Genomic DNA, 21,260 nt, shown 5'->3' on the forward strand with positions numbered 1-21,260 from the left:
CAACAGAGAAGCCCTAAGTGTGGACGAAGCAGATGATAAGCTCCTATTGGCGGCCTTCCATAATGGGGTGAATTCGGATTTGTTTATACATAAACTCTATGAAAAAGAACCTCAGTCCATGGCTGAACTTGTCCATTCGGCTCAAAATTTTATGAATGCAGAAGACGCGATCATTGCTAAGAAGAGGAAGAGGTCTAAAAGAGTGGACGCAAATCCCAGTTGCCATCCCGAGCAAGGCCTTCGTCCAAAGAAGGGACGGATGGAAGAAAGGAAAGACCAAGATAGTAAGAAGCCAAGCTCTTCAGCACGGAACCGGCAATATACCCCTTTGAACATCCCACTTGAGCAGGTCCTTATGCAGATCAAGGATGATCCTTCCTTGAAATGGTTGAAGAAAATGAAGGGAGATCCCAATAATCGCAATAGGAACAAGTATTGTCGCTTCCATAGGGATCATGGTTATGATACAGACGACTGTTTCGATTTAAAGCAGCAAATTGAAAATCTTATAAGGTAAGGGAAGTTGAGGAGTTTCCTTGGACGAGACCACAGGGACGAGAAACAGAAAGGGAAGATGGAAGAATCATCACGACCACCGCTCAGGGAAATAAGAGTCATTATAGGGGGAAGTTCAATAGGCCAGTCGTCTAAGTCCAAGAAAGCATACTTGAAGGTAGTACAGAGTGTCCAACTTTCTGGACGGTCACCGAGAGCAAGGTCCACGGACGAGCAGTCAATCACCTTCACGGACGAAGACGCTGAGAGAATTCTTCACCCCCATGATGATGCTCTCGTCATCTCCTTATTAATTGCTGACTACACAACTAGAAGAATGCTTGTGGACAACGGAAGCTCGGCAGACATTTTATATTATCTAGCTTTTCAGCAGATAAGTTTAGGATGAGACCAGCTCCATCCAGTAAACTCCCCCCTAGTAGGTTTTGGTGGAATGAAGGTGCAACCCGTGGGTACTATTTCCTTATAAGTGGTAGTGGGGGCATACCCACGACAAATCACCAAGGATGTGAACTTCCTTGTGGTAGATTGTCCATCCTCCTACAACGCCATAATTGGAAGACCAACTTTGAATAGTTGGAAGGCTGTTACCTCTACTTACCACTTATCAGTCAAGTTTCCAACAAAACACGGAGTAGGGCAGGTACAAGGGGACCAACTAGCAGCAAGAGAATGTTACCTGGCCATGTTGGTCATGGATGAACAAGTTCAAGCCATGAATATTGAAGAAAAAAGAGTTGTAGCAGAGCCTACTGAAGTATTGGAAGATATTTCCTTGGATGAAGATAACCCTGAGAGGTGTACTAGGGTCGGAGCAGATCTAGAAGAGAAGATTAAGAAGGACCTCGTCTAGTTTTTGAAGAAAAATATTGATGTGTTTGCGTGGAGTCATGAGGATATGCCGGGTATAGACCCTAGTGTCATTACCTACCGTCTGAATGTATATCCTTCCTCCAAGCCTGTGCGGCAAAAGAAGAGGGTGTTTGCCCCTGAGAGAGATGGTGCTATCAAAGACGAGGTTTAAAAGTTGATGGTAGCGAAGTTTATTCGAGAAGTGTACTACCCGGATTGGTTGGCCAATGTAGTAATGGTCAAAAAGGCAAACGGTAAGTGGAGAATGTGCGTAGATTTCACTGACTTGAACAAGGCTTGTCCCAAGGATAGTTATCCGCTGCCACGCATTGACCAGTTGGTAGACTTAACTGCTGGCCACAAGTTGCTTAGCTTCATGGATATTTTTTCTGGATACAATCAGATAAGGATGGACGAGGCAGACCAAGAGAAGACATCCTTTGTCACCAGTCAAGGCTTATTCTATTATAAGGTGATGCCATTTGGCTTAAAGAACGTAGGGGCGACATATCAGAGATTGGTCAACCACATGTTTCGTCTGCAGATTGGGCGGAATGTGGAAGTTTATGTAGATGACATGCTGGTGAAGAGTCAGGACGAGGGAAGGCATCTAGACGACCTACAAGAGACATTTGACACACTAAGACAGTATCACATGAAGCTGAATCCTAGCAAATGTGCTTTTGGAGTATTATCAGGGAAATTACTTGGCTTTATGGTCTCCCACAAGGGAATTGAAGCGAATCCTGATAAAATTCAAGCAATACTGGACATGAAGCCTCTGCAAAATACCAAAGAAATCCAATCCCTTACTAGACGAGTTGCTGCACTCAACAGGTTTGTCTCTAAAGCCACTGACAAATGTTTGCCATTTTTTAAAGTTCTTAAAAAAGCATTCGAATGGACCGACGAGTGTCAGAGAGCTTTCGAAGATTTGAAGGCATACCTCACCATGGCTTCGCTGCTGAGTCTGTCAGTGGTGGGAGAGGAGTTATATTTATACCTAGCAGTAACCTCGCATGCCATGAGCTCAGCATTGATAAGAGAAGAAGATAAAGTACAAAGACCTGTGTACTATACGAGCAAGGCATTGAAGGGAGTGGAAGGACGGTATCCACAAATGGAGAAATTAGCCTTCGCATTGATCATTGTTTCAAGGAAGCTGAGACATTATTTCCAAGAACATGTCATTAATATCATGACAGATCATCTGCTCAAGAAGACAATGAATAGACTGGAAGCTGCAGGACGATTAATCCAGTGGGCTGTAGAGCTCAGTGAGTTTGACATTAGATATCAACCAAGGCATGCCATAAAAGCTCAAGCACTAGCAGATTTCATTGCAGAGTTTACCCCAAGTCATGATGAGTCAGAAGACAGTAAAGGATGGGTCGTCCATGTGGATGGTTCGTCTACACAGCATGCAGGTGGAATTCGTGTGATCTTACAATCCCCAGAAGGAGACAAGCTGAAACGTAAAGTTTGTCTACAGTACCAAGCAACTAACAATGAAGTCGAGTATGAAGCCCTTCTCAAAGGGCTAGAATTGGCTAAGTTTGTGGAAGCCAAGTCTATACTTGTCTTGGGGGATTCTCAGTTGATCATGGGGCAAGTAAATGGGATGTATGAAGCAAAGGAAGAACGGATGAGGAACTACCTTAGTAGGGTGATGCGCCTTATGAAAAAATTTGAAAAAGCTGACTTCGTTCAAATCCCAAGGGAAAAGAACGTGGAAGTTGATACCATAGCAAAAGAAGCCTCAGCGAATGAATCTATGGACGAATCTGATGAAGTTTAGAATATGCCAAGTATAGATATCCCGGAAGTACAACAGGTGGATAGCAGAGGAAATTGGATGACCCCGATTATATCGTACTTGAAAGACGGACGACTACCAGAAGAGAAGGACGAAGCTGGGAAGTTGAGGGTGAGATCGGCTAGGTACGTCCTTATGAACAAAGTGTTATACAAGAGAGGCTTTTGTCAACCTTATCTTAGGTGCTTAGCTCTGGACGAAGCAAACTATGTACTGAAAGAAGTTCATGAAGAAGCATGTGGCAATCACTTAGGAGCCAGGTCACTTGTCCGCAAGGTCGTCCGTGCAGGGTATTACTAGCCAAACATGCAAGCTGATGCTAAAGCATATGTTAAGGTCTGCGACCAATGCCAACGGTTTAGTAACATCCCCAGACAACCATCAGAATACCTCACCCCGATGGTGGCACCGTAGCCCTTTGCACAATGGGGAATAGACATTTTGGGTCCCTTCCCTCTAGGCACAAGGCAGATGAAGTTTCTAGTGGTGGGCATCGATTATTTCACCAAATGGGTGGAAGTTAAACCGTTAGAAAATATCACACAACAAAATGTAAAAAATTTCGTGTGGAAGAATATTGTGTGCAGATTTGGAGTGCCGAAGGTATTGGTGTCTGATAATGGATAACGATTTGACAATGCACTCTTCAGGGACTTTTGCTTACACTTTGGAATTCAGAACCATTATTCCTCGCCTGCACACCCCCAAGCCAACGGCCAAGCTGAAGTTGCAAACCGATCCTTGTTGAAAATCATCAAGACTCGGCTTGAGGGGTCAAATGGAGTATAACTAGATGAGTTACCAGGAGTTTTATGGGCGTACAAGACCACCGTGAGAACCCCTACGGGGGAGACTCATTTCAAGCTAGCCTATGGAAGCGACGCAGTCATACCTGCAGAAGTACATATGGCCAATCACAGGGTGATGATGTATCAAGACAAGGATAATGAGGAGCAACTCCATTTGAACCTCGATTTGATAGACGAGGTAAGGGCAGACGCAGAACACAGGGCAGCAAAATACAAGAACCTCATGGCTAGGCAGTATGATGCGATGGTGAAGCCAAGACATTTCAACATAGGAGATCTCGTCCTGAGAAAGGTCTCTTTATCAACCAAAAACCCAGCACATGGGAAGTTGGGCCCAAATTGGGAAGGACCCTATAGAGTTATCAACTGTAAAAGGCAAGAATCCTACTACTTGGAGGCCCTGGACGGAAGAAAATTGGAACATCCTTGGAATGTGGAGCACCTGAGGAGGTACTATCAGTAAAAGTGAACCTATGGACGAGCTTGGACCTTGTCCGTCTACTTACGTTCTACTTATGTTTGATGTTGTTTATGTTTGATACTACTTATGTTTGATGCTGTTTGTGTTTGAAGTTTGAAACTACTACTTTATTATTTGTTATGGTTGTGTCATGGTTATGGACGAAGTTATGAAGTTTGAACTTATTAAATAAAAAGGCATTAGTGTGCATGTTCTTTATTTGTAAACAATATTTATGTTATGTACAAAATGTTGTGTGAATTTTACATCTCCATGATATTTTCATCCAAGCCAATTCATAAGGGGATTGAAAGATTCAAGACGAATAAATTCTCTGAACGCAGAGATGTAACATCTAAATTTTCCTAAGTAAAACAAGGAAAAAACCATAGGTACACTTGTCCAACTCATGGACGAGGAAAAACCTTATATAGCATTTTTGTCTAAGTTAAGGGCGAGAATCAAAAGCCAACTGAAACAATCCAAACTCTGGACAAGAGAAAATTTAGGCAAAATAAATTGGATGGTATGTAAAATCAGCTTGTAAATCTTAAGACGAATAAGGCTGAATAAAAATTCTACCTGCAAAGACGAGTTAGACTAACAAATAATATGAAGAATATATATTTTCGCCATGGACGAGGCAAAGTTAGAGTTGAATTAAATAGCATAACAGCACTCGTCCATGCATAGAAAATGAGACTTCATTCATTTAAAGGGTGGACGTCCTATGTCCAAAAGCCCTTGTTTAGTCCAAAAAAAACTGAAATGATTGTTTAAAAACCCCATCCTAAAACCATGGATGAGGCTAGTGTACTTTGGTTACATAAGAAGGTCCTAAAACAGAGGACCAAACAAAAACCAAATAAAAGGAAAACAAACAAAGATTGCATTAAGTGTGAAGGTCTCATCCTTAAGCAGAGGGAGCATTGGCATTGGGGTCGTCTTGGGGTGGCTGAGTGCTGGCATCGTCCTTCACATTGACGTCATCAGAGCCGGTCTGAATAAGAGAGCTGGTGGCAGCAGCAAGGTTAAGTTTGATTGAGCTAAAGTTAACTTCAGGGAAGTTCTCAATAGCATCCATTCTAAAATCCTCAAAACCAGCTGCATAATTACGATCCAGGGTGTCCATATACACTTTGGACGACTTGAATTCAGCCACAGCGTCCTCTTTTGCCTTGGATAGACGAGTATTTAGCTCGTCGTTCATCTTTTGCAAATGGTCAATATGGGTATCTTTCTCCAGTGCATCAGTCCTTAGCTCATCGATCAGCTTGTTATGCTCAGTGACTTCCTCCTTAGCTTTTGCAGCAGCCCCATCTCATTTTTTGCAGTCAGCATTCACTTCTTGAATCCTTGTCTCCAACAAGACCCTCGTCTTATCTAGTTCTGTTGCCTGTCTGGACGCTGCCATAAACTTTGACATGGCCTATGAATAGGTAAAGAGCATAGGATGGTTAAATGAAGAAAGGTTGTTAAATGAACAAGGACGAGAAATGACTATTAACATACCTTAAAGAGGTCATGGACGCCAAAATGCTCAAACTCCTTTAAGCCCATGTTATAACACATGTTTATGTCTTCGTCCAAGACAGCCAATTGAAAACGTTCCCAAGCTAGATCTTCATTTTCAATGATGTTCGTAGAGGGCTGGGACGAGCCAAGCGCAGTTGACTTGGACGGAGGAGTCTTGGACGGTGTAGACTCGACCGGAGTGGACGAGTCCACATCAACTATCTGGATGGAAGGCTGAGACTGTGGAGGTTTAGACTTAACCACCTTGGACGAACTGTGCTTCACTCTTTTGTCTCGACGACTGGGGAGCCCTTCTAAATCTATGTTTTTTGGCAAGAACTTTCTTTTATCCCCAGCCGTAGGACGTACTTGAACCTTAGGACGATCCTGGGGCTGAGCCTCAGGACGTTTTCCCTCACCCACAACTTCTTTCCCTTTGTTTTCTTTCATTGTTGACATTCCTAAAATGAGATAATAAGCAGATCAAGAATGTATAACATAGAACTTTCAAAAAAAAAAAAAAAAAAACAAAAAACAAAAAACCCTTAGCCTAAAGCTTACTTTTGCGCACAATAACCTCGTGTGCAATAGCTTCGTCTGACGGCTCAGGACCTAAACCCCACTTGGCAAGATGTCTAAGAGTGACAAGAGAACGAAAGCTCCTATCTGTATGAAGACGAGCCCTGTGGACACGGTCACGATGAAATTTGCTCAAAGACGGACGCTTGGCAGCTACAACACAATGAGTAAACAAAGGTTAGAAATTGTAAACAGATCAAATAGAAAGAGAAGGATAAAAATAAATAAGGGGAAGGGACGTACCTTCTGGACGAAGGTTTCCTAAGTCCCCAGTATAAGGAGGAAAAGGATCCCTGCCAATGTCCACAGGGTTCCCTGCCCAGAAGACAGAGACAAAAATGAATTCCGTCTTCCATTTTCTATCAGACGAAGCTAGGGACTTGATTAACCTATAATCATTCCCCTTAGCAATAAACTAGTAAAAACCCTCAGACTGACTTATTTCAGAAGGCTTATAACAATAAAGGAACTCGTCCACAGTAAGATGACGATCCCCACCAAAAACTTCCCTCCACAAAATTTGCATGGAGATAACTAATCTCCACGCATTAGGATTAAATTGACAGACACCTAAACCTAACTTGACCAACAACTCTCTAGCAAAGGCATTTAATGGAAACCTAAGGCCACCTAGGAAATAAGCTTCATAGACGCCTATTCCAAAACGTGGATCACAACACCACTCTCCACGGACGGGCAGCCTAGGGTTAAACTTGTTCGGAATTTGATACTAAGATTTAAGATTATTTAATCTTTGTTCATTCGTCTTAGAATGAACGCCTACTGCACAACTAAAGACGGTCTCCTCCTCGTCCGTCGGATTGGATGGAGGTACGCTGGATGGGGAGCTAGCTTGAGAGTCAGAAGCTCTTCTAAGTTGTTTCTGGACGACTTCAATAAGGAGCCCAGGGGCCCTAGAAGAATAATTCTCATCTGTACTTCCTCCACTACCATCACTAGCACTGCTAGAACTAGACCTGTCACTACTATCCTCATAATACTCGTCTATAGCCTTATCAAGACTATCAGTGGACGAAGAAGCAACTGACATTTTTGACAAGAAACTCAGAACCTAAAGACAGAGAGAAGAAGAATACCTGGCTCTAGATGGAAGAAGACTTTAGACGCAGAGAAACTCCTAGACAAGGCTCTAGACGATGGATGTTAAGGAAGAAAATCTTTGAAATGAAAAGGGTTAAGGGAGGCATTCCACTATTTATAGGATGCTGACCTGGGCATTTGAAATGACTCTACCAATACGAAAATGACACGTGGTATCTACCTCGGAAAACTAAATTGACGGGATTAGTCGCCAATAAAAAAATAACACGTGGTGCATTGATTTATTAACCAATTATATACATCCAAGGACGTGTCGGCAGCTCACCTAACTCATTGAATGACCCACATGGACAAGGGGGCAACTGATGGTGTCACAAAAAACATCCAACTTCTAAACTCGTCCATATGGCCCGTCCAACAGAAGACAAGCTAGGACAAACCAGACAGGCGAAGTGATCGTCCCAAGCGTCCTAGTTAACCTCGTCAGTCCAAAGACGGACGAGATCCCATGGGAATCTTATCCATCCTTCATCATATGGACAAGGACAAGCCATCCTAAATGGTCTCGTCCGTCTTTAATGAAAGATGGACGCGTTCACCGGATTGAACTACAACTACTATTGAACGAGCCGTCTAACTGAGGTAACTTCCATGGCGGTTATGGAAGTTACCCACAATTCTTCGGACTCCTCGACATTAGGAATGATTATTAAACAGATAACCGTTCCACACATACTATATAAGGATTCTTCGATGAAGGGTAAGGCATTCAGACATTTTTATTTAAGAAAATACTCATTCCTTACAGAGAATTTCAAGTTCACTAACTTCACCATCGGAGGACTTTTGGCCGGTCCCCACCGGTCTCCTTTGATTCAGTGTTCTTGTTTTACAGGATATAGCCCAAAGATCATCATCATTCGAGACTTGTCAACCTATTGATATCCAAGGAATTATCAATTATGATAATTTCTTTTAAGAGAATGAATAATTTATTTAAATAAAAATTATACATATATACATACATATATTTATTTATTTATTTATTTTGCTTAAATGTATAATCAACCTCATGCAATTCATTTAAAAGCAACGACGTTAAAACAAATAAATAACTGCTCTAAAGATTACATTTGTATATTTATAGCCTTTATGTTTATAAAGACTTTCACTTAAATTTAGCTGTACCGAAGTGAACTGAAGTGCTACGTTAATATGGCTCAACAAAACTGTAGTAACAATAAATGCTATGTTTAAAATTTTAGATATTACGAGTTTGAGATTTATATATATTTTTAATAAATTTGGATTTAGAATTGGTACTTTCAACCCAAACATATCTTTTCTCATTATGTAAGTACACAAAAATAGATCGAAGTGGACCAAAATGGACCGAAATGGAACAAAGTGGACTGAATGGACAAAAAAGGATTGAATGAACTGAGTAGGAACAAGGTGGACCGAATAGGACCAAAGTGAACTGAATAGGACCTAATAAGACCAAAGTGGACCGAATAACAATGGATAGATTGAGATTAGGACCAAAGCAAACAGAATGGACCAAACATGACCAAATTAGACTGAAGTGGACCAAATAGGACCAATATGAACTGAATAAGACCAAAGTGGACAAAATGGACTGAATAGAACCAATGTGGACCAAGTAGAACAAAGTGGACAAAATAGACCGAGTAAAACCAAAGTGTAGGGAATGGCCCGAATAGGACTGAAGTGGACCAAAGTGGACAGAATGGACCAAATAGAATGAAATAGAATCAAAGTGGACATAATAAACCGAATAAGACTAGAGTGGACAAAATAGACCGACTAGGACAAAATTGGACAAAATGAACCGAATAGGACCAATTTAGACTGAATAGAACCGAAATGGACAAAATAGGACCAATGTGGACTGAATGGACCGAGTAAGACTGAAGTGGATTGAAGAAGACCAAATGGACCGAAGTGGACATAATAGACCAAATAGAACCAATGTGGACCAAATAAGATTTTTGAATATTTATAATTTTTATTGCATTTTTGGGACTCATATTTCTAATTTATAATGTCTATTTTTTGTTGTTGTATTTTTTAACTCAAAACTAAAGAGTTTTGTCCAAATATAATAAAATTTCATACTTTTCAACCCAAAACTTAAGGAAAAAAATTGAAATTTTGAGCTAAATTTGAAAAGAAAACCTACAAAAAGAATCAACTTAAGACCCAATTAGTTTAAAATGGACTGAAGGAGACCAAAATTGATTGAGTGAACTGAATTGGACTAAGTGGACCGAAGTAGACCTAATTGGATTGAATAGAAATTGTTTAATTTTTAAAGAGAACAAATTATCTTCAACAAATTTAGAGAAATAAATATTATACATTATATTATAATATAAAATAATTATATATTTCCACGTATTGCGTGAGTCTACTACTAGCATACATAAAAATAATTTCAAATGAAATTATAAAGTAGTCCGTGCATCGCTCGAGATATTATCTAGTACTAGTGTGTAACCCCGTGCATATGCACAGGTACATTTAAAAACAATTACAATTACATATTATATATATATAGATATGAGATGGGTTCAAGTTACACCTGATGTAACTTCATAAGAGTTACACATTTTTTGAACCATTGTTTTGTGTTAGATCTAAGGGTGAAAAAAAAAAAGTAATGGTCATGTCACTATTGTTCCCTAGAATTTAGTAATTAAGTCATTAACTCTTCTTATTAAAAAAAGAAAAATAAAAAACAGCATTAACTCTCTACTCTCCATCATTAGCTTCATCTTCTCTCCCTCTCTCACACAGTCTTTGTGTAATACTACCTCCGACCTAGTTTGTTTGTCTTCTATTTCATTTTGGAATGTCCCAAAATATTGTCCTGTTTCTATTAAAAATTATTAGTTTACTAATGTTCTTATTATATCCCTACTTTATTTTCAAAACTATTTGAAAAGAAAACTAACTAATATTTTAAAAAATCAATTTAATTGGGACATCTTTTTAGCTGCCTCATTAAGAATAACTCTTTTTCAAAAAGTTGATAGATTTATTTAAGAGTTTTTGTAAACTTATACATTTTTATAAGGTAGACAAGACAATAAATGATGTTCCCTTAAAAAGTTTGACTTTTAAAACAGGACAAACAAATTGGAACAGAGGGAGTAATTCTCTATGATGAATTAACACAAAGATAACTGGAAGTTTCCCAACTGCTGGGAATCATTTCTCACTCTCCCCATGCATATCTCCTCTCCCATCTTTCGCTCTCTCTTACTACATAGCTAGCCAACATTGGTTCATTCACAGGGTGAGCAAATTCCATATCTCAAAGCATCCTTCATTATCTGTTTTCAAGTACTAACTGATCAAGTGTGCCTGCGAGGTTGGGTCTTGCCTTTTGTGTTCCATGTCAAGGGCGGACTTAAACACTATATGTGTATCTTATAACTTCGCAATTCAGTGTTTGGACTTTGGATAACTAGGATGTGACTAGTGTGGTAAGGTCAATCTTGTTCTACACTTATCCATCCTGTGCTCATACTCAACAAAAATTGAAAAATATATATAACTTCTGACTCCACGCCAATTATTATTTGGATTATTCGTGTTTATATATATTTATTATTGTTTTCTCGTTTCTTGTGAATTCTTTTATGTAATTTTTTTATATATTAATTTTTTATTATACGTATAATAATTTAAGTACTCTTACCTGTTTTATAAGTCAGAATTCATTAAAAAAAAAGATAGAAAATATTTCCAATTTTATTATTGTCTTTTAATGCGCAAAACCTATAAAAATAGAAAGAAGATCAAGAAAAATAACAAAGAAAGACTTTTAAAATAAGGGGACAAAATTATTGTTCTCTTTCTAAAGTAATTAAAAAAAAAAAAAAAAAGGCTAATAAGACTTTAAATTCTTTATGTAATACTTCCTCCATTCCAATTTGTTTGTCCTGTTTGAAAAGTCAAACTTTTGAAGGAAACATTATTTATTGTCTTGTTTGCTTTATAAAAATGTATGAGTTTACAAAACTACACAATGAAATTGATTTATTTATTTATTTAAATATTAGTTAGTTTTCTTTTCAAATAGTTTTGAAAATAAAGTAGGGGTATAATAGGAACATTAGTAAACTAATAATTTTTATTTTTAGAAATAAGACAATATTTTGGGATATCCCAAAATGGAATAGAGGACGACCAAACTGGGATGGAGGCAGTAATATACAAGACCATGTGAGAAAGGGAGAGAAGATGAAGATGATGATGGACAGAGAGTTAATGCTGTTTTTTATTTTTCTATTTTTAATAAGAAGAGTTAAGGACTTAATTACTAATTTCTAGGGAGTAATAATGACATGACCATGAATTTTTTTTTTCACCCTTAGATCTAATAAAAATCAATGGTCCAAAAAAGGTGCAACTCCGCAAGAGTTACACATTTTTTAAGGCATAGATTTATGAGAGATCCAACGGATAAAAACAAGACACCATTATCCATTATAACATTAAATACTTACCTAATTGATTGTCTCCTCATTAAATATTTCTTATGTCTCTTTTTCTCTCTCCTTATTAAGTATTTCTTTCCATTTTCTTTGCAATTTCTCCTATGTTTCTACGATCCAAAATAAAGAAAAAAAAAAAAACCATTCACATTAGCAACTAAAATGAAACAAGACATATAAATTTTGAAACTTTTAAAATTAAGAGAGAAAATTTTAACCTATGTTTTGTTTCATTAAGCCATTCAAGGAGAGGTAGGTAGATACTTGTGTCATAGCTATTGGACATGCTCAGTACGTAGTGCCATCTCCACCATAATCCTTTGTTTTTGACCAATTATATAAATAAAAAAAGGAAAAGAATTAGTAATAATTAAATGTATATGTTTCAGTAAAATATAGGTTCCATATATTTCACTAAACGCAAAGATATTATTGAAGCAATATGGTGATTTGGTGTCACAAACACAGTCTTCACGATAGGGAGAATAAAAATGTACATGCAATTGAAGTAAATGAACATTAGCTATCAAAAGAATTTGGCAAAAGTCCATTCAAATTCAATAATTGCATATAATATTTATATTGAATCTTCTGCAAAAACATAGGGATTTTAACAATGACCTGTGACAGAAGAAGGGAATTGCATCGGCATCACAATTTTTCTAAAAACAAAACATAGGTTATATGTCTTGCTTCATTTCAGTTGCTTCATCCCTGAATATCAACTTCATCGAACTATCAAGGAGAGAGAAAAAGGATTATGGTGGAGATGGCACTACATACTGAGCATGTCCAGTAGCTATGATACAAGTATCTACCCTACCTCTCCTTGAATGGCTTAATGAAACAAAACATAGGTTAAAATTTTCTCTCTTAATTTTAAAAGTTTCAAAATTTATATGTCTTGCTTCATTTCAGTTGCTAATGTGAATGGTTTTTCTTTTTCTTTTTTCTTTCTTATTTTTATTTCGGAACGTAGAAACATAGGAGAAACTGTAAAGAAAATTGAAAGAAAGACTTAATAAGGAGAGAGAAAAAGAGACATAAGAAATATTTAATGAGGAGACTATTAATTAGGTAAGTATTTAATGTTGTAATGGATAATGGTGTTTTCCGTTGGATCTCTCATAAATTTACGACTTAAAAAAAGTGTAACTCTTGTGGAGTTACACTTGAACCCATCTCATATATATATATATATATATATATATATATGATTTGAAATCTAATTGGATCTAAACTCTTTGGTTTTTGCCCTCAATAATTCACTTGTCACAAAAATTAACAAATTAGATGGGACACATGACACAAAATTGAATTTCAATTAAAATTCTGAATTTTAATTGAATTTAGACCTTTTGATTTTTGCACCTAATAATTTATTTTGACACAAAGGTTTAAAAATTAAATGACACATGACACAAAATTAGACTCCAATTTAGAATTTAATTAAATTTTCTCTCTGCTTTAGCTATTAATATATATATATATATATATGTGTGTGTGTGTGTGTGTGTGTGTGTGTGTGTGTGTGTGACTTATAATTTTGAATTTTTTTTAGTTATATGATTATGTTTTTTTTTTTTTTTTTTTTTTTTTTTTTTTTTTTTTTTTATGGTTTATTATATTGGACTCATCGTTTTCTACATTAAATTAACTAATTTGGCATAAAAATTTAAAAATTTAGATTAGATGGAACACGAGGCGCAAAATTAAACTCTAATTGAAATTCAATTTTGACCTAAATTAACTCACTTGGCATAAAATGCTAAAATTTAGATGAGATGAGACATGTGGCGTAAAATTAGACACTAATTGAATTCCAATTTGAAATTTAATTGGATTTTCTCTTTACTTTACCTATTATTATATACTAACTTGTAACTCCATGCGTATGCATAGATACACTTAATAATATACAATAAGATGCATAATATAATTCATATATATAAATATAATTTAAATACTATTGATAATCATTTTTTTTTTTTTATATTTTGTTAACTTTTTAAAAAATTTTGTGAGGATATTATTAGCTATAAAATGTAAATTGTCAATTTTTAAAAAAAAATATTATTGTGAAGCACTTTTTTATTTTATTTTTATGATTCATTTATTCTAGGGACACAGTACAAAATTAGAATTCTAATTTGAAATTCTAATTTGAATTTCTCTCAACTTTACTTATTATATATATATATATATATATATATAGATTAATAAAAAGGGAAAGAAGTGTCATTTTCTTCTGACCTCAAGAGATGTGAGTATTTCAAAAAAAAGTTTAGAAGTAAATGTCATTCTTCCAAACTCAAGGACAGCCAGTGTAGTTTGCTTATTATTATTTTCATTCATTTCTTTTGCTACTCTAAACGACCTGCAAAAGAATTTGAGGAGGTAGGACTAGGAGGGACCAATGACCATCAATTGTGAAACTTAAACAAGCATGAATGCTGATTTGAAATTTCAATGAGGTAGGGGTAGGAGGTACTATTGTATTTTGGAGAGAGAGAGAGAGAGAGTTCAACGCTTTGGAAGCCCTGGCACCAACTCCTATCTCAGCTTCCGCCACTTTTACTCTCTTTCCAATTCACACTCTCTTTCGGTGTGTTGCTTTCTCCAAAGTCTCTGTCTTTTTGGTTATCTTGAAGTGGGTATTTGTGTTTCTACTCAGAAACGAGGTATGAATTTCCTTCATATACTGCTTCTCTACAATAGTAGGGTTATTTTTCAATTACTTTGCTTGCTGTTTCTTTATGGGGTTTCCTTTAAATATGGAAGTCTGAATTTGTATGCTAAATCCTTTCAGTTTACATTGTGCTATAACAATTCAATTGTTTGGTAATCATAGGCTTGAGAGTAAATTTTCGATATCTTGTTGTATTCTAAGCAGTAGTGATGCCTTAAAAAATTATATTTCTTCTGCTGAGATATATAATCTAGTAGTGAATAGAAGCTTCCCTTTTATATTTTTGGATGAATCAAATTTAAGCATTATAAAGTAAAAGTCTTGTTGGGCTTTTTGAGTTCAATCAGTTACGGACAGTACTGCTAACAAGGTGACAAGTTAAACATGCCACCGAGGGCTGCCTAGGCACTTTTTCAGTATTGCATACATGTTTGTAGGCTATGTTATGTAACTCTTCTTTTTGTTTTTACTTTGTTGGGACTAAACAAAGCCGTTATGCCAAAGAATTATATGTACTCTTTCACTGTGTAAGCATGATAGATAACCAATATGCTTTAGCTCAAATGACAAACCAGCGCTAGACATATCTGCACTTACACCTTAAAAAGACTGATCGAGTTGCAATTGCAGCTCCTTGTAATCACTTATAAACCCAATATCCACCTAATAAACACCTAATGTGGAACTCAGCACATGCCCACACAACACACTCAAACAATTTGGGGTATCCGTATGGACTGTATCACAGAACATATCCATTTCAAATGTAGCTTTTGCAGAAAGCCATCCTGCCTCCCCTGATATGGTTGGTTGTTTACTGTTTAATTTCATCTGTGTTCTGATTTTTGCATTAACATTTAAACTTATATCTGTCCCATTTTTCTATTAGTTATTTCCCATGTAATTGGAAAGAAATTCAAGTTCCTAATCCTAAGTAATGCTAAAATTTAACTAGCGATTTTTCTCATACATAAAGGGGACAAAATCTTTTGCATACAGAGGAGGGCAACACATTCCAATCAAGTGTGCCATTTTCGCACTGTATGTGGTTCCTAAAGATTAGTGTTGTTGTGACAACAATTTTATGTTCCAGTTACTTTTGATTGGAAAAAAAAAAGAAGGTTTTTTAAACCGAACTTGACTAACTTCTCACACGTGCTTTTCTTCAGTTTGGGCAGTCTTCCACATGAGAACCCATGATGGGACCAAGTTTGCTGTCACCCAGAGACCTGTTAAACAGGTGAGACGAGATTTCTACACAGAAACAGCTGAAACCTTCATTGAAGAGCAGAAATGTAGATGGGGAAAATGCTTCTAGGTTTCTTTGATGAAAGCCGACTTAGCAATTCGGCCTCTAACCTTCTGGATGCCTTGTTTAGTGATGATTGATTGAAGAGAGTTAACCATGAGATATAATTGGCCTCAAACATTGAGCATAGTGTGGCTTGTGGGTCTATATTGCCTCAACTGTTGAAAAGTAAAATACAACTCATGCATAAGCAGTGACACGAGAAATTTTTTGTAACTAATTGATTGAGAGAAAGTTCTTGTTTGAGGGATTTGTTGCAAATTACAGTGATAATTTGTTGCAGTTGCAATGAGACAATGAGTGACTGAGGACATTAAAATGAACTTTTTATCTATTTTGGTTGGATTACCTCTGTATGTTAACTGTAGTAGTAAGAATCATATTATTCTTATTATTTTCTTTCTAAATAGTTATGACTTATGAGAAATATTTGAATATTCAATCCTCTCCTATTGCTGTCTCTTTTCTCATGTGGTGTTAGTTTAGAGGTCCTCTCTCTCTGTCTCTCTCCCTACCTGCCCTTTTGACTTATTGCATGTTACATGAAAAAGACCTGAATGAAGCCCATTATCCCACAAGTCACTACCAAAAAGTTGCTTTATGCTGACCCCAAAAAATCAACTATTATACATGTCATTAACCTCCTTAAGGCAGCAATCACCCTCAAATTCCGCAACCAACGCACCAGTTTACCATCAACTTTTTTTTTTTTTTTTGAGGAACAGTTTCCCATCAACTTACCAAAACAGAGTTGACTGTAAAGGTTTAATATGTAAGTACAAAACTTAGGCAGAGTTTTTAAGTGTTTAAAGCTTAGGTTTCTTAGTTAAATTGAAATCTTAGGTTTCTTAGTTAAATTGAAATCTGTTTATATTGATCAATTAATTATATAGTTGAATTTAATTATTCTTAGGAGAAGAATAATATCTATTTTACTAGTGAGTTTCAGTTAGTTTAACTGGTAAAGTTTCATGATTGAATAAGAGATCTGGAGTTCAATTTCTATTTACACCAAAAATCGATTGGTATCTTGGTTTGATGATAAAAAGATATTATCAGGAGTGAACGCTATAGGTTGAATTTATATATATATATATATATTTATTTATTTATTTATTTTACTACAATAGTCAATATAGACATGTGGTTGAATTTAATTGCGAAACTTAAGTTTCTACAGTAAAAAAATTGTGCCCAAGTTTTTCCCTCACATGTAAAACTGGAAAACTAATGTGTTCTCCTATGTTCTGATAAAATTTTTGGAGCTTAAATTAGATCTACTTCAAAAAAGTTCTTTAAAGAGTTACATTTCTATCCTAGATTCTTTGAGATCACTTTCAGAATCAGTGTCGGAGACTCAGAAGTCAGAAGTCTTTTATTTCCTTATAATTTCCCTGCTTACTGTACTAGTTGGTGTGGCGGAAAAAAGAGGATCAACCATATGCACCATTTTCAACGCCCACCCCACTGCTTGGAGTAGTAGGAATCTTTGTTTGTCCCTATTAAGGCTGACTACTGTCATTCCTATAGCTACACTTTCTTTTTCTTCTTCAACAGGAACCTAGCCATTCCTACTAAGGCTATCCCTCAAGTTTTCACATGACTACCAATTTCTTTGACATAATGCTTATCTCAAATTGATACTCTCATCTTTCTCAAAAAAAAAAAAAAAAAAAAAATTGATACTCTCAAATTGTTGGTAGTGATATAGTGCTAGAACTTCATAGGATACCGAAATGGTTCTTAAGAATATTTACAATGACCAATCATCTTACTTGTTAAGTAGCCTTAGAAGGAAACTCCGGCACCTCTACTCAAAGATACGGTGGTTGATATGGAAGCGGCCGAGGCCAAAAGTTGTCATCAAGAGGCTTGTAAAGTGGAACTCTAAACTTCAGTCTAAAGTACAACCAGGCACCAAAAGATCTACAATTCATATAAATGGCAAACCGGGTCATTTTGTACCTGAAAGGCCAATTAGAATTGCCACATTCAATGTTGCCATGTTCACCTTGGCACCTGCTGTACCAAAGGCTGCGAAACCAGTTAGCATCAATCACGGGGAGAATATGTTTAAGAGTTCCATGCTGAATGATTTTCAGGCTAAGTCTATGAATTCTCATCCCAAGAGTATCTTGAAGCAATCACCTATACGTGCCACACTGACTAGTCCTGAACGTGTTTCTAAGCAGAAGAAGATCACAAGATCAAAGTTAAAGGTTTCTATTAATCTTCCTGATAATGAGATCTCATTAGCAAACACTAAGTTGCTTAGTTCTGTGGAAGATGAGCAAGAGGAATCATCAAGCATGACTCCAAAAAGAGTCCACAGTAGTGGGATTCCAGCGAGGTCTCCTGTGTGCTTTCCTTCTAGTATGATTATTAGTCAGAGTGATGACTTCCTGGGAAGTGGTAGGACCATCCTGGAAGTACTCAAAGAGTTGGATGCTGATATATTGGCTCTGCAAGATGTGAAGGCAGAGGAAGGGAAAGGCATGAAACCTCTTTCTGATTTGGCAGCTACCTTGGGTATGAATTATGTGTTTGCTGAGAGCTGGGCTCCAGAGTATGGTAATGCTGTCTTCTCCAAATGGCCAATTAAGAGGTGGAAAGTTCAGAAAATTGCTAATGATGATGATTTCAGGTACCCTTTTCCTTCTGCTCACAGACTTATTTTAATTGGAAGCACAATTAGCGTTTAATATTTATTATTACAAGTTTTTAGTATGATTAGAATATGCTATACCCTATACTTAATTTTTACTAGAAAAGGAACCTATATGAATTATAAATCAATATTTTTATACAAACTTTGACAAATGAGAACCAAGGTTAGTGCCAAGGTATTCTAGTAATTTCAAAATATGAGTACAGTATATGCACTGGTTATCTATAGTATCAAACTAGGGAAGGTACAATACCTTCCATGTGAATCAATTAAGCATCTTAAATGCAAAACCCAAATCCTCATCACAAGTAATATGTAACTGGAAAGCTGTTGCCACATCATCCATGCATCCTCTTAACTCTTCTGTGTATAATGTTAAATTCAGGAACTTGCTAAAGGTCACAATTGAATTGCCATGGGGTGGAGAATTTGACTTCTATTGCACCCAACTTGACCATTTAGATGAGAATTGGAGGATGAAGCAGATGAACGCAATAATTCAATCAACTGATTGTCCGCACATATTGGCAGGTGGTCTTAATTCTCTCAATGCATCAGATTACTCATCAGAAAGATGGACAGATATTGTCAAGGTAATGCTTCTACACAAGTAATACTAGGGACACAATTTTTCACAACTTTTGACATCCCTTGTTGTGATTGGAGCAACATTACTTTCACTCAAGTCTACCACTTACACCATCTTTATTTTTTAGTAGTTGTGAAAGTGTGAAAAATATTCAATTAAGTGCTGCTGTATGCTAAAATTATTGTCCTTGTCGGAAACTAAGCCAACATATGTATTGCAGTATTATGAGAAGTTAGGAAAGCCTACTCCAAAGGTAGAGGTGACGAGGTTTTTGAAGGGAAAAGGGTACGCAGATTCACAGGACTTTGCAGGGGAATGTGAGTCAGTGGTCATCCTGGCCAAAGGCCAAAGTAAGTGACCTTCTCTCTCAATATGGCTGACTTGTATACTTAAAAACATTTTTTGCCTAAAGAATTTTCGCTGATTGTGAATATGGTAAGAGCAGATGTGCAGGGTACATGCAAGTATGGAACTCGAGTGGACTACATTTTGGCATCATCAGATTCACCATACAAGTTTGTTCCGGGCACATACTCAGTCATTTCATCCAAAGGTACCTCTGACCACCACATAGTTAAGGTTGACATAAAGAAAGTACGCGAGAGTGCTCAAGAAATTGCCATCAGACGAGGGAGGAAGCTAAATCAAAGGGTTGTGAGAATCACAAACCTCTCTTCTTTAAGACGCATTTGGCGATTAAAGGGTTTCTATTACAATGATTAAATTTCAATATGGTGATGTCTCATTTTGATGGGTATGTGTATGTGTAAATATATTACATTATATTTTACTAACTGCTTGTTTGTGGCATAAATGAAAATTTGAGTGAATGGGCTGTGATTTAAATTGAGTTGTGGATTTGCCCCTCACATGGAGGGAACTTTAACCTTTTTTTATTAAATAAAAAAAGAAAAAGAAAAAAGGGTTCCCAGACTTCTAAGCCCCCCAGCCTCCTAGTTGAGGACCGAGTCTCAGCCATATTGCACAGTTTCAAAATTATGACCTTTTAAAGTTTCCTTGTGTCTTGAGAATCTTGAGATGAGTAAAAATGAAATTAAATATAGAAAAATTGAGACGTTAAAGAGTTGAGTAATTCTAGTACTACATAAATTGCCACAATTATTTTATATGTTAAACTATAATTGACTGCCTGTCACTTTCGCATGGACCCATCACTTTTTCTCCACCATTTAAAATCTGCCACGTGGACATTTGTGGCACAAGTTGTGTTATTTTATGTGCTCTTAGAATTTTTCTAAAGATTTATATAGAGCCAAGAGACTTGTAATTTAATTGACATCTCTTAATGTTTTTAAAATTAACATTTAGAGTTGAAATATCTCCTCTCCCATTTTAACTATCAAATTCTCACCCAAAAAAAGGTTTATATATATATTTTGGGGAAAAGTAAAGAATAAGAATGAGATCAATATCTTCTCAAAAAAAGAAAAAAAGAAAAAGAAAAGATCAATAGGTAGATAATTTGCTTATTGCTTTGACTTTCATTGTTGACTTAGCTTGTAGGGAATGCATGGCTTTTTGGATTGACTTTTGTAGCTTGAACTAGCCCAAGAAAACAGGCATTACCGGGCCAGGTTGGGCCTAAATTGAAATACTTGCCGTTCGGCCGTACCTCATAATTTACACGGCCTAGAATAGTTTTTTTTTGGGCCTACAATAGCTCGGACTCTCATATATTAAACTTTTTCTCTTATCTTTGAGTTATTTGGAAAAAAAATAAAAATAAAAAAAAAATAAATTTGCTCACTAATTAGAGATGATATACAGTGTATCCAACATATGTAATTATTATTTCAAATAAGAAAATGTTCCATGTTTATGGGTTAACCTTTATGTGAGAGGGTGATTA

General features: G+C 36.4%; 1 protein-coding gene across 1 annotated transcript; it reads left to right on the forward strand.

Moving 5' to 3' along the window:
* The first annotated feature begins 17,687 nt into the window (after window positions 1-17,687).
* Window positions 17,688-20,198, forward strand: LOC115950721. The gene is made up of 4 exons (XM_031067957.1): window positions 17,688-18,777; window positions 19,187-19,394; window positions 19,611-19,740; window positions 19,836-20,198. Exons 1-4 carry the CDS (start codon window positions 17,870-17,872, stop codon window positions 20,111-20,113), a joined length of 1,524 nt encoding a protein of 507 aa, XP_030923817.1. The 5' UTR covers window positions 17,688-17,869; the 3' UTR covers window positions 20,114-20,198.
* Window positions 20,199-21,260: the final 1,062 nt, after the last annotated feature.

Source organism: Quercus lobata, chromosome 6 (genome assembly GCF_001633185.2).
Source record: "Quercus lobata isolate SW786 chromosome 6, ValleyOak3.0 Primary Assembly, whole genome shotgun sequence".
In the NCBI taxonomy this organism is placed as follows: Eukaryota; Viridiplantae; Streptophyta; class Magnoliopsida; order Fagales; family Fagaceae; genus Quercus; species Quercus lobata.

Excerpts from the sequence above, each read along its gene's own strand:
- LOC115950721 (XM_031067957.1), top strand. The coding sequence starts at position 17,870 with ATGGTTCTTAAGAATATTTACAATGACCAATCATCTTACTTGTTAAGT. Across the intron at positions 19,395-19,610 it reads GATGGACAGATATTGTCAAG|TATTATGAGAAGTTAGGAAA; the intron begins GTAATGCTTCTA and ends TATGTATTGCAG. Across the intron at positions 19,741-19,835 it reads CATCCTGGCCAAAGGCCAAA|ATGTGCAGGGTACATGCAAG; the intron begins GTAAGTGACCTT and ends TGGTAAGAGCAG.